Source organism: Corvus kubaryi, unplaced genomic scaffold (genome assembly GCF_017639235.1).
Source record: "Corvus kubaryi isolate FWS band 111438036 unplaced genomic scaffold, C.kubaryi_AGA036_p1.0 37385, whole genome shotgun sequence".
NCBI lineage: Eukaryota > Metazoa > Chordata > Aves > Passeriformes > Corvidae > Corvus > Corvus kubaryi.
In genome coordinates this window covers 16,965,110-16,979,623 of record NW_024581127.1, presented here as the reverse complement: position 1 = coordinate 16,979,623, position 14,514 = coordinate 16,965,110, and the positions used below count along the sequence as shown (strand labels likewise).

Sequence of the window (14,514 nt, the reverse complement as noted above, 5' to 3'; positions counted from 1 at the left end):
AAAAAAAAGGGATGGGTGCAAAGCTCCGTACTTCCATTTTTTGGACTGCTGTGTTTGCCTAAGTCATCAAGTTCATAGCTAAGCTGAAGATAATGTAAGGTCCTATCCTATATTTTATAGATGTGATCAATCATTTTTATAAAACAAAATACCCATATGCCATATATTTTAAAAACCCTGCAAAATCATAGCTTATAGAGTATGATAAAATCATGACCAGTCTTAATACTGGTCCTCTGCAATTGCATTATAACCATCTTTCTCTATCTCCCATCAAACTAGGGTAGGGTTATGTAAAACACACAGTAAAATTCCTTTTAATTTTGCAAAACTGTACCTCATTTAAAGAAATTATGTTCTGAATGAGATAAAACCCCTTAAAATAAACAGCATGTACTTCTCTCAATAGTATCTGTGCTTTCCTAACCATCAGAATGTCTCTGTGGCTTCCATTCCAGACTGTATGAGTTGCAACACTACATTGTCACTAGACATCTGTCCTTTTTAGAGATTTGAATATGTATCTGAGAGATATAAAAACTGACTAAAGGTTGCTAGCTATCCCTGATTAAACCTAATTGAGTATTCCTGTTAATTCCACTAATATCTAATTTCATTCTGGAAAAAGATTACCCACACCTGAAGTTAAGAGAGGACAGTTAATCAGCACTAATATCAGCCCTTAACAGGTTCTGAAATAACTTTCCCAAGACACAAGATTATTATGGGATCATACAATTAAAGTCTGTACCATAGAGCATAAATAGAAGGGCAAATCCTTACTGAGCTCTACTATTTGCTAAATATCTGAGCACTTCATTTCCAAATTTTAAGGTTTTGTTGCATCTATTTGGGTTAACATGATTTTCTAGTTTTTATGGTTGGGTGGATGGTTGGGGGATGGTTTTGTGGAAAGAAGAAAGAAAGGGCTATGTTTTATTTTTAAAAGGAAAAGCAAAAATCTATATTAGGAAAAAATATTTTCTCTCTGATTAGTAATTAACAATGAACTGGAAGGGTGCATACTGAACACTTTCACTTTATGGTGTTCCATTTTAATTAGCAGCAAGCAGTCAGTGATTTCACCCTCCTGCCAAGGCGAGTAAGAACAAAGAAATACATTATAGCCATATATAAATGAAAAAAAATCATGTTAACCCTTAAGAACTATAAATACTGCTGTATTCACTTCTTGGCAATAGCATGAAAAATACAGAATACTTAAGGGTACATTAGCATTTCAGCACTAAAACCAAGTTTGATTTAACGACACTTAAACAATTAACAATGCTTTAACAATTTAACAAATGTTCATTTAAACATGGTATCTCTATCTCTACCATAATTTAAAAATATACAAACAAAATTTCAGCTGAAAAAAGTCTTCTGGCACATCAGTAGTGAAAATTTGTTAGGTGGTCCCAGACATATTTTCAGAACTATTTTCTAACCACATAACATGAAAATATACTAATCTAATTATGTCTACAGCAAAACCCAAACTGCCTAGATGCCAAGGTATAGCCTGGGTAGATAAGCTAAAGACATGCATTTCAGAAATACCCAGTCTTTCTTCTGAACAGGCAAATCTGATACTGAAAGCAACACACCAGTGGCAACCTAAGGAATTAGCAAAAATATGATGACCATAAAAGGCTGTAAATGCAACATAACTAAGGATATTGTATGTTCTACTGAGCATGTGGGACACTGATAAAAATATGTTTGGGTCAGTACACCACAGACACGAATTCATAGCTACTCCCAGGTAGCTTTCTTAAAAGCAAACATCTTAGGCTATTTTGAAATAAAGTATTCAAGAGGTACCTACATGTCCTGGAGCAAAAACTCCCAACCACATAAAACAGTTCATTCAAATAAATCTAACCCAAATCAATGTATTTTAATTCTCATCCTAATTTGGAAAGCAATTACCTAGAGGGTTGGGTTTTTCCCTGTAGATTCCTTCCCTTCCATTTCTAGTCACACAGCCATAAGCATACCATATCCCATATTCTAATGAGTGCTGCCCTATAACAAAAAAATATCTCCAACAGCAAATTACTCCCTTCTTTCTACTTGAGTTATGGCATTTCTACTACATTTAAAGAAAAGGTATGCAGTTACAACCTTGTAAGAAATACAGATTATTCAAATGCATGCAAACAATATGAGACCACTGTAGGAGTCCACAGCAGATAAGTTTTTCCCTCTTTTTCACAAAGCTGAGATGACTTCCAATTCATCGTTGTCTATAAGGTATCTTTTACTAACTCTTTTCATCAGTTTTATTTTGATTTAATCTAGTCAACAATAAAATCCTTGATTTCAAAATAAAAAAGTTTAACCTTCACAGCACGTTTCCATGGAATATAGAAACACCTCTCTCATTTGAGTCAAGTATGTGTTCTGCAAGAGCAGAAAGGACTACTCTGTGATAACATTTTTTGGTATGGTGATATAGCCTTCCCAACATCGCACAAAAGTTTTGATTATCACTTGGGCTTAAAAAAAAGCATTGAAACCTACTCAAATATCTACAAAACTTTCAGGTTTAATGATGGTATATTTGTTAAATAACAACATACACTCCTTCTATGGTAGTCAGTGTTTCCGATTCTATTAAATTTCAGGTTTTTTAACTGGTACTTAATTTGCCTAAAATAACTTTCTGCAAAATTCTCCACAGTAAAAAGGCTGCTATTAATCTTAATTACATTCTGTCACTGAACGAAGTTAGGTAATCTGCTGTTCTTGCAGAGCACTATCCTTTATAAAGAAAATTATTGCTCCCTTCAAAGAAAATTATTAGAAAATCCTAAAGAAGGACAGAAAAGGCCTCAAAGAAGAACTCTATTGGTATTAGAATATGAGCTCTTAATTCATGACAGAAATTTACATAGAATGCTCTATGAAAGCTGTATCTATGGATTCTGTTTTTAAGAGTGTTTACTATCTTTATATGTGTAAATTCAATATGAAATGTGTTGAGTTAGTGTATCTTGAGTCACTGATGATGCTTTGATTGTCTGTTAGAACATCAACATCTGTGGATCTGGAAATTTTCCATAACCCAGATTTTCCAAAAGACTGCTTTTTTTCAAAAGACAAAGTAAAAGGAAAATATTACTCAGTTTTCGAGTAAAAACAGAGTTCCTCAAGTCTCAGCAGTACTTACCAGAGGAAACAATTCTAGCACTCCTATAAAAAATAATTATTTTATTGTATTTGTTACATTTCTCTCTATAGAACCTACGATGTAAGTAATAAATAAGACTGGTACCCTCTCTAATCAAACACAGTAAAAATATGCAGTACTTCACAATTGCTGCTCTAAGGAGCTCACAGTCTAAATAGATACACTAAGCAAAGAGCAGGGAAGAGTGGTAAAACATAAAAGCATATACAGCAATGACAGCAAACATCATGGGATTAGATGTGATTATTTCCTGGAATATCTAGACTGTATTTCAAAGAAGCAATTCACAACACATAAGACAACAAAGAAATTAATATAATAGAGTGATGATCTGAGAAAACAGGAGTTTTCTTTTCATGAAGTTTTGTTTCCAAAATGAAAAGAAATACTGTAAATATTTGAAATACTAAATTAAAAAGTCTGATGAGACAAACACAGTAATACTACATAAAGACCCTCAGTGGTATAACCAAGGACTGCAATTGATATCTTGTGGCTTGCTATTAAGTAAATTAAGTGGTTTTAATACTATAAAATATAAGGGAATTTTATTCTAAGCAAAAATATTTTAACTTTTTGAAAGACTATTTTAATTCAATTAATTTTTGTTCACATATTATTTGAAAATCGCCTACCAATTCAGCAAATGTATCACACTGTAGCATATTTGCAATAAAAACATTGTTCTGAGTAAATGTATGGCTAACATAAAACATGTCAAATATCCTCCAATGCTTATACTTAAACATGTGCCTGAATACCTGCTAATCCCGGAAGTGTACATACATAACTGCCAAAATGCTCTTATTTGCCATAGGGTAAATTCTAGGTCTTTAGAAATGGGTATATGTCTAGGTACTTTTCTAATGACAATCATATTTAGATAGTATTATTTATATTGTCTTTTTTTCATGTAGAATCCTGTAAAATTTATGAGCCACAGGTCTAAAAATAAAGACTAAATCATATGACAATAATTCTGACTATGTGCAGTCAAGTAACACCAATTGCAGTTGGGTTTGTTTTTCCCTACACAGCCTCTGAAAAAGGCTTTCAGGTGAAAAACAAGTCCTTCTTTATGTACAGACCTTCATAAGATTCTATCTCCTTGTCTCCATTGTCTACGGAAAGTCACAAAACCAAAACAAACAAACAAAAACAAACAAAAAAAAGGAACCAAAGCACAGGGGTTAAAAACAACAGAAGTTTTTTAAAAGATACAATATACATGTTAAGAAGGATTAAAAAAAATGAGCGTACATGGCCATTTAGACTGATTTTGCACAGCACATCTAGTTACTAGAAATGGAAGGGTGAAAATGTATCTGCTATCAAAAATGCATTTATATACCTGTTTCTAAACATTTCAGAAATGTCTCCATCAACCAGTGCTTTTAATAGACATTAAAGAGAAGCACAATTACAGTAGCAGTAAAACGTGAATCATTAAATACCTGACATTTCTAATTTTAAAGATTTTTACCTGTCTTCTTGCTCTTCCTGTTTCAAGATGCAGAGGTTTTATATTAGCAATCTGTAATACACTCCATGTGAACCTACAAGTGATCAGCTAGGTTCCTGACTCCCAAAAGAGCCAGAATTCTGTCACTAGACAACATACTAAAGATAATTTCCTGTGCCTGTTGAAGTCAATGACAAAACACCTACTGAGTTCAAAAGGAACAGGATCATGCTAATAGTCCACCTTGTTTCATGTGCATTATACTACTGATTATTCACGTCAGCCAAGAGTATTGTAGATATTAAAACATAATAGAAAAAAACAGAGTAAAAAATGCAATACCACTACCAAATTCTAATTCTGTACACCAAAACTCAAGAGATTTCAACTGTCATGGCAAAAGAAAATTAATAAATATAATCGACTTTCATGAGCAATTTGGGAGCATCATTAAGGATAAAACCATGCACTTACTTCTCTCCAACGTCCCCTTTGGTGGGAGCTGTGGTAACTGCCTGCCCCTTCGCCCTACTACTGGAGTACTTGATGGACTTGTCTGGACAGACCCAGTTCGAGGATGTGACCTATGAGACACATATCAAAACAAACCACAACCATTAAAATACAAATTCATTCCTAAATATCATTAAGAACTGATAACATGACTAAGTAGACTTTACATCATTTGGGACCCTTGCAGTCCCAGAGGGAAACTATTATCTCTTTTCAGAAAAAGACCTGATTAAAAAGAGAAATCTCTCAATTAAAAGGAAGCCAAACTAACGCTGAGGATGCTTCCATAAGCTGTTCCCATAAGATGCTTGTTCCCACAGTCAAGCCAGAAAATGTGTTGTATGCATATTCATGTGCATGTGGATATAATAGCCACACACACATAAATTTATTCACAAGTCAAATTCAATTATCTTTACTCAGCTTGTATTTTCTTAAATCACCTTTGAGTTGCAATGAGAGTACATGGATTTGTCTAAACAAAGTAATAAACTGAGAAAAGACACTGATATTTGACTCAGTTCTCACTGGGGATTTGATACTAACTCTAACTTTCAGAAAACGAAAGAATGTACTCAGCAGTTCTAAAATAAAGAGAGGCTTTCCTGAACACGATATAGACCAAAATGTGCTCATCTTGTTATCATATTATGTTTGTTTAAACTAAGAATAATGTATAGAAATCCTCAATATCAATCAGGGGTACTCAAACAGGAACAATACAGACTATGGCACAGTAAAATGTAGTCAGAGAAAATGGTGGTTAAAATGGTAAGTAATTGACAAAGTTAGTACAGTGCATCTAAAGAAACTTTTTTTAAAAAAAATAGTTTCATTTGATGTTATGATGGTTGTTCCATAAGCAATGTCTGATGAACACAAATAATTTCTCATTCTGTAAGAGAAGAATATGAAAGTTATGAGGTGTTTTATGTGGAAACCATCCAGGATTCCTGACAAATGAGAAAACATAAACAAATGTAGTTAAATACTGTTAGCAAGCAATTTGCAATGGTAGCCACACCATTATATCCAGAGTAGAATATAAATAGTGTGTTCGCACTGAACGGGTTAGTATCTATTGCTGCTAGTGATCAGCTAAGGATGAGGCGATACCACTTAGCTACTGGGAAAATAAAATGGTGAGCTGGTGGGGCAGAAGGGGTTTAGTCTGATTGATTTGTCTGTTTCACCTCGGTAAGGCAGGTGAAGGAGGGGCAGATCTTCCAGTCATTAATGAAGGCATCGACCTGATGAGGTTTGAGTCAGGACGCTCTGTGGATCGGGAGCGGGAGTTGGTCCGCTCTAGCACAGGACGTTGCTCTGTTGATCTGGATCTTTGATATGGCTCTCTATCTGCTGCTTCACAATTCCTGTAATGTTAGTCAAAAAGCAGCTCAGTTGAACTTTGACTTTTCTATTAATTATAAAATATGCTGCATGATACTGGTTTGGAGCAAATCATATTGTTATATACATTTTTAGGGGGAATAAATTTTCTGAGATAACTTCTTGATAACATACAGTTTTTTACACATATGATTTGACTTGCTCCATACTCTTGATAAATGGACTGAAATGTTTCCAATGTCTCAGTAATAGCTATCCATGCAATAGTCTGTTTCCTGACAATTTTTGGGTTAAAATATTGTTGTTTTCTCAATTAACATATGAACCTGGGAATAAAAGAGTAGCTGACATAATATTAAGTCTCATTAAAGCTAAGGATTCATTAATTGTGCAGTTTAATTGTGCATTATTCCTCATATTAATAGATTTTTACAGATTTTTTACAGATTGCATTCTCTCTAGAGGTAGCACTCTTGTTTGTAGGAAAGTCCACATTCTAGATGTTATAATTACCATGTAGCACTGTTAACTGTTACTAGACTTGAGGATGTCTGTTATAATATAGGCTAGGCTATAGTGATAGATTCGTATGTGGTGCTCAGACTGTAATCAGATGAAAATGTACATCATTAGTACTTACACAGGTTCCAACAACTATAAAAATTTGATTTGTAATTTAAAAATTCTTTTAACCCACAGCCTACAGGACTGTACCAAAACAGCAGTGGAAAAAGTTATTGTTAGAGATGCAATGGGAAGAAATTAGACTGAGTAAAAGAGAATTTCTTGATCAAACAGTCATGTCTTCTACTATCTTAGCCAATTAATCAGGCCATTAACTTCAGAAATTAATCAAGCCCCACCTTTTTTCACAATGTACTTGGTCTGTTTTCAAGGAGTAATATTTGCTAGCAATATCCTCAGGTACATTAAATCAAGGCAATTTTAAAAGTAAAATCCATGCCCTAATGGAGCTATTTATTAAAATCACACTCCTCCCAGCTCTCCTTGAGTAACTGAGCAGATAACAGAATACAGATGGGGAATGTGTACCCTTCAGGACTTTTCCTTGAGCGAAGTCATGCATTTTACAATGAAGTCAGTTAATACAATGAGTGGCTCGATGGTGATTAAGTGTAACAAGAAGTCAAATTTTAATTAGTATCAAAAAAGAGAGAGACATACCACAGCGTCATTATGAAGACTTTTATGTTAGTGACAGCATTTTATTTCTAAAGGCATTGAAAAGGAGTATACTGGCTAACCTTGCTGAATGCTTTTATAAAACATTCATTAAAAGCAATGTCTTTTCAGGCCTTCCATGAGGTCATAATTTGACTCCTAGAGCATATGAAGGAATTGCCACAGACAAATTCAGAATAATACCATACATCATGAACCTACATCTATAAGCTCCTAACAAGCAAACACACCACAGCGAGACACATAAATGGTAATTGTAAGCTGAGGCACTAAAGACTGTAGGAAAAGTACAATGAGCCTGGCACAAAACCACATCAAAATTACCTCACTTCTTCCTCTATCAGTTCTGTTTCTGAATGGGAAGCTTCATCAGCAAAAATATCCACTGTCTCGCTTCTTTTACATTGTTGACAGACAGAGAAACACAACCTTAGCTTTGATAGGAATGTTGTTTAGTTTACGTAATTGTGTAAGAGATGTTTCAGCGTTATGGAAGGTGAGAAAAATGTCAGCCATCTGCATGATGGCAAGAAATGACCACAGAATACATTCTTTGACTATGGGAATAAATCCCGAGAAAAAAAAAATCCCAAATTCAACAGAATTACAAAAAAATAACAATATCAAGGTCTGGAAAACTCACTCTTATCTTTTTTATCCACATATTTAAGAATATTAATGAGCCCACAAAGACTTTTTTGGGTCTGTCAGCATTTCCCCTGTCAGTGACTGCTGGAGGACTGCTGGAGCAGCAGGGACTGAGGAATATGGTAAGGGTATCATTCCATATTCTATTTCTCTCTCCTTCCAACAGCCAGTAAGACATACAGAGGACCAGGTGAGAGCAACCACATGCTTCTCATAAAGACTTCATGAGAAGTTACAGCTCCCACTTGTTACTCTTAAGGCCTCATTCTCTTTAGCTCTATAGGTACAAAAAGTAGTTTTTAGGATATTAGGGGTCTGACCTATTGCCTGATTAGAAAGAGGGAGGCATTTTTACCATTAGGATCAATACTAATGGCTTAGTGGGCAGGTTTTATGTTCTACAGAACATCATGGAGCCAGTCTAGCTAACCACTATGCTAACAGATAAAGGCCTCAAAAATTTCACACTTAATAGCTAATATAAATATTCAGTTTGCTACAATCTGCAGCAGGCATTTACTTAAAATGGAAAAACAACCAGGAGTTCCCAGAAGTGAAGGAGAGGGTGCATTTTGGCAGTAAACCTTTGAAGTTTTGGCAATGCTGTTCTGTAGACTAAAGGATTTGAAGAGTGAGTCCTGAAGTTAAACTGAGTTGTCATCCTCAGGTTCCAGGCTACAGGCTGCAATCCTCTCAGTAACCACTATGGCAAATGGAGGCTATTTCAGGTGGACAGTTTTCCACTTGAAAGCTTCACTTTGTGGTTCTACATCATACACATATAAAGAGCAATTCAAAAAATAGTTTTACTGTCCGGTCTTCATCCTCACTTATTATTTTATCCTTTTTAACAGTAAACACATGTACTGCATGATCCCAGTCTTCAGGAACTGTCCCTTTTATAGGAAAACTATCATTCAGATAGGCTGCTTGGGCAGTGAAACTCCTCCCTTACCACTGTATACAATTATGCATGAATATCAAAATCCAGCCATAATTATGGGAGGAAGTTAAATTAAAAATGGAAGTTTCTAACTTTTCAGTTATCATTCTTAAAGACTTACGCTTACAAATAACCTAGATGAAACTTTCTTCTTTTCTCATTACAAATTGTATCATAGGAATTACTGATTTTTAAAGAGGGAAATATGGTAGTCTTAGTTAAACTATTCAACAACCATATAGTATTTTCATGTACACTAGCACTGTTTACCTTTGCTAACAGACTCTTCATTCTGAAAATACAGTTAATGAAATGTCAAAAAATGCTGTCCTCCATTTACAGCCTATTTTAGCACCCTTCTACCTTTGCTAGGGAAGACAGGCATGGTAGACAGCTGATCTCCTTGTCAAAGTCTGCAAGACTTGTAAGCATAACTGTCCCCTATTCTGAGGAATGGGTACAGCAGTGTTTGCTTCTAAACCAAGCAAGCCAATCACTATGAGACTGTTTAAGCTCTCTGTAAGTCACTACACAGAAAGTTCTGTGAGTATTCAGTCTAACTGCTTATTCCAAACCCATTAGAACTAGAATCTAATATTATTTAGATACCACTGTAAACTCTAGTTGCTATAGTACCTAAGCAAAGGTGCTACCAAATTTTATTTTATATACTGATTTATCTCCATTTTTTTATATATATATATACTGAAAATTTCAAATGTGAACTCTTTTCCCAATGCAGAAAATAATAATTTCTGATTTTTAATTTCTCAGATTTGTTACTTTTCTTAAGAAATAAAAAGAATTTTCAACAAATAATTATAGTCATTGATCTAAACTTATGGAAAGAGAAAGCTTTATAAAAGATTAACATTTTCCAACAGTAAGCAATTGTAAAAGCTTACATAACAAATAGAACTTTTTTTTCCCCCAAAATGACTGAAAACAATTTATTTAAAAGCCCACGTCAAATTCTTTTACTTTGTACAAACTATGAGATCATGCCAATCACCATTTTAGCATTAGGTTTTTCTTGTAACAAAAACCTGAAGAAATAAAAATAGAATTGTTGTAGGATTACAGTACACTACAATTCAGCTCCTAGTGCATCTTTTTCATCTAGAAACACTGAACAGAACAAGAAAAATGCAACAATACACTTTCTAATTATTATAATTTCAAACTCCAGCTAATATACAATGGCAATACCTGTCAGTGTCTGTGGACGGCTGCTGGATTTCAATCCTTGGACATGTTATTCTTCTACTAGCTATAGGAACTTTGCTGTTTAGTCACAGACACAAGATCCTCTGTTAGCATAACATAGATAAACATGTCTAAAAACAAATCAGATTTCTAGTACCAAGCAAATTTAAATTTGAGTCATAAATATTGCAATGGAAAATGGGAAGGAGCAGTACACTGCCAAATATCTAGACAAACTGGTGACAGGATATCTCACCAAATAACTCATCTATACTCATAAAGCAACTTAATATAAAATTATGTGCCTCTATAGTTTTTAAAAGACAGAAATGTAAAGCTTTTGGGTACTCTGGTTTAAAAGAAAAGTAAAACAAGATATTTTGGTTGCTGTAATATTCTATAATGGTTTTTATAAATGTAACACATACACACACATATATATATACACACACATATACACACATACATATACACATATATACAAGCATCCATACACTGATATGATCTAGTCACATGCATATTACCCTGTGGTATATGTGATAACTACCAGTATATCTCCATGCCACTCAAAGGTATGATTAAACTGTAACATGCCAGTGTCCGAACTACTCTACTAACTCAGCTAAGAAAACAAAGCAGAGAACTCTGCTATGATCCCAGGCACATTGTGCTCCACACTCCTGTGTTCTGCTACAGCTACAGAAATTCAATTGCTTACAGCTTGCTCAGGTATCTGGACATCGCACTGCAGTCACTTTGGTGACTTTGTTGTCAACATATCTAATGATAACACATGGCATGGTACAATTATAAAAATGCTTAAGGAAAGCATATCTATCTAAACCTGTTGAAATTTACTCTCCAAAGTATGTGTTGTCATTGATATCTGTGATGAGAAATAGCAAAGTCCTGCTTTACACAGGGAGTTGGAGCAGACAGTTTTTTCAATGTTTTTTCCAACCCAAATTATTTTATGATTCTGTGGATGCAGTTAGAGGTTTATACTAGCTATTACAATCAAATATCAATAAAACCAGTAAGTAATGTAAAACCTGGGATAATTAAGACTGAAATGATATGCATTTCATATCCTTTTTATCTGTAAAAAAAAAATTGTAAAGTTTTTTACTTTATTGCTTTTGGTACTTGCAATGTACATTTTCAGTTATACAGCCAGTTGCCTTACATAGCATCTTGTATTCTGCCAACTACTTCTAACTTTCATCATCTTTAACACAGACCCCTAACTGACACATATAAGAGAATCACCCTGCAGGAATACACATCTCTGTGTTCATGATATGATTAGCAGAAGATTATGATAAAGCTAATTAGGATTCAAAAGCTGGGAATTCAAAATTCTCAAAGATGAGAGCTGAAATCCTCTCCTCTCCTTCACCCCAGCTCAGTTCTATAACTGAATCTACTGCAGTGATTCCAGATAATAATCTAAACCTCCATTAAAGTACTGGAAATATTCCAAAATATAACACTTTTAGCTTTATATTATATTTCACGGTTTTTCCCATTTCAGAACACAATATTTCACCCACTCAATTTGAATGTTATATCATAAGGTATGAGCAGAAACAGGAACATTCATGGGTTTTAATTAACATGTGTTTCATGACAGAAGTCTAGTGGTATATAAGACAATGCATAAAGAATCTTGAGAAGGAAGCAAGGAAAAGGAAGAATCTCCTAGCAGGGCTTGAATGTTCAAATGTAGTTCAGCAGAGCACCTATAGACTAATCAATTGAAGTAGTCTTAGGCTTAAAAGTAAGCGTGTACTGAAATATGCCTTTTTAAAGTGAAGTACTAAATGCAAAATACGACAAGTACTCAGTTCTTGGATTTTGTGGGACTTTTTCCTCAGATCTTAAATATAACTTTATTTCTACATGGCACATATACATAGTTGGCTTTTTTTTCCTTCAGTGACATTTTTAAGCACTAATATTATGGCAGATATTTAAATAGTAAATGACCACAACCAGAGTTGTATCTATGCAGTTATTGTCTACACATACTGCAGCTACGTGTTTATCTTCTTAACTTTTGGCAACAGACCTGTAATTCTGACCTCTCTGACATCAAGAGTTTTGTCTCTTGATGAGACCAGATTTTCAATTAGATCATTCCAACAGGAGCAGGTATGTAAAACTTTATTATCTTTTAAGTTCTTAAACTATGAATGAGCAAAATAGCATTCAGTTTCTGTTAAAGGCATTCTCTCAGTGCATTGTCTGTACAGAATCTGATCCATTTCTTTATTCTATTAAAGTGTTTTCTATGCCTTATGGTTTACTTAAAAGTCATAATGGTTCACAATAAATGATTTTATCTTTTATTTCTTTTCCCAAATATTTCTGGAGCTAAATTTAAATGGAGACAGAGAGTAGTAGCAAATAAATTTCTTTTTCAAGTTAAAAATCTATTTTTAGATATTTAACCCTGATATTCACCTATGTTAGCATCTATTCAGGACTAAAAGTAAGAAGAGAGAAGTAAGCCAGGAGTATTTAATGTGACTATCAAAAGCAAAAGTTTTAGTTATACTAAGCACTTTTCAGCCTTCTTTAAATGCTGTTCCTTTTCAGTACACTTGTGCAGTTTCCAAGATGAAGTAGTAAGTATGGCCCTTGCCGTATGCTTAAAAATGAAGAGCCAATGAACAGTGGCACTGTGGTTCAAACAGCTAGAGAAGATACATGGTCTCAAGTCTCTGCAACCGCACTGATGTTTAGCCAAAAGACCCTCACAAATCCCTCGTCTCTAAAGAAGAGAGAAGCCTGCATCAAAATATTGATGCATTAACTCTGGGTTTTATCAGATCTTCTAAGTTTCAATTTAACAGTTGCTTATGTTCTCTGTTCACATTCACAAAGGAAGGAGGTAGAAATAAAGAAAATTCTTGCAAGAGCAAGAAGAAAATGAGAGGGAAGCAGTAAAGTCAACGAACTAAAAGCAAGGAAAATTTGTGTGCTTTCTTGATCAGAAGCCAGCTACAACTGGGAAGAACTAAAGATTGTAAGGCTCACAGCACTTTGCATGGGTTATGCATCAACCACAAAGAAAGATAGGTTGGACAGATAGAACTGGGATTACTTCTGAAAGTAAAAAAGTATTAGGTCTCAAAGACACATTCCTCAACACTGCAAATGTAGGCAGGTACTATCAGTAAAAAAGCCCTTTTTTATTAAAACAGCCCTGAACAGTGAGAACATGTTTTAAAAATATTTCAAACATTATTAATGTTCTTTTTCTATTTGTAAATGAATAAAACAGTTTAATCTTGGAAAAAAGACTAGGACATAAATGCCCTAGTTCTGAGTCAAGAAAGAAAGACATCAAGAAAAATACATTTATTAGGAATAAATTTGGTACAATTATAAATGAACTCTTATTATAAAGATTCAAAATACATTTTAGTTTTATCTATAACACTACACTCTTTACTTACCCATATTTTTCAGCTGAACCATTGACTATATCATCTGCCCATGAACTTGCACCATTGTACCACCTTTGCAATGCAGTTAAAATAAAGAAGTGTTATTAAAAAATTATGTATTACTATTATTAGCACTCTAATTCATGTGACATGACCATTTCTCAACAAAATGGGAAGATTTCCAAATGTTTTCAAATAATTTTGTACATTTGATATTTTCTTTCAAGTATGAAGAAAACCAACTTCTTCAAAACCATACACCAAGAAGAAGTTTATAGGGCTTTTTTCCTGATACAATTATTATATTTCACCTCTAGTCTTTTCAGCAGTTTAGCCATGAATTTCAGTTCCATAAAGACTAATTGATCCCTTATCTTTTTGTACATAAATGTCTTCATGTTTTCAATGGCTATTGAGTTTGTGGAATAATTTAAAAGTAATTGTGGAGATAAAACATTAACAAAAATAACATTATATGCATTAATAGTTTAAAATACTGCTTTTAACTTTAAATACATGACCTTTCCAATTGTAA

The 14,514-nt window shown here is 33.9% G+C and overlaps 1 protein-coding gene across 49 annotated transcripts in view; it reads right to left on the bottom strand.

Moving 5' to 3' along the window:
- RIMS2 (regulating synaptic membrane exocytosis 2) overlaps positions 1-14,514 on the bottom strand; it is a 452,323-nt gene that overhangs the window by 130,034 nt on the left and 307,775 nt on the right. For 19 of the 49 annotated variants that reach the window (XM_042036214.1, XM_042036190.1, XM_042036194.1 and 16 more), the window contains 5 exons: positions 13,989-14,051; positions 10,528-10,602; positions 8,052-8,123; positions 6,368-6,547; positions 5,136-5,245 (listed from right to left, as the gene is read on the bottom strand). In XM_042036214.1, the coding sequence (XP_041892148.1) occupies positions 5,136-5,245; positions 6,368-6,547; positions 8,052-8,123; positions 10,528-10,602; positions 13,989-14,051 (500 nt within the window). Of the gene's footprint in view, positions 1-4,287; positions 4,321-5,135; positions 5,246-6,367; positions 6,548-8,051; positions 8,124-10,527; positions 10,603-13,988; positions 14,052-14,514 lie in introns of all 49 variants that reach the window. The other 30 variants (XM_042036210.1, XM_042036188.1, XM_042036189.1 and 27 more) reach the window with 5 other exon arrangements.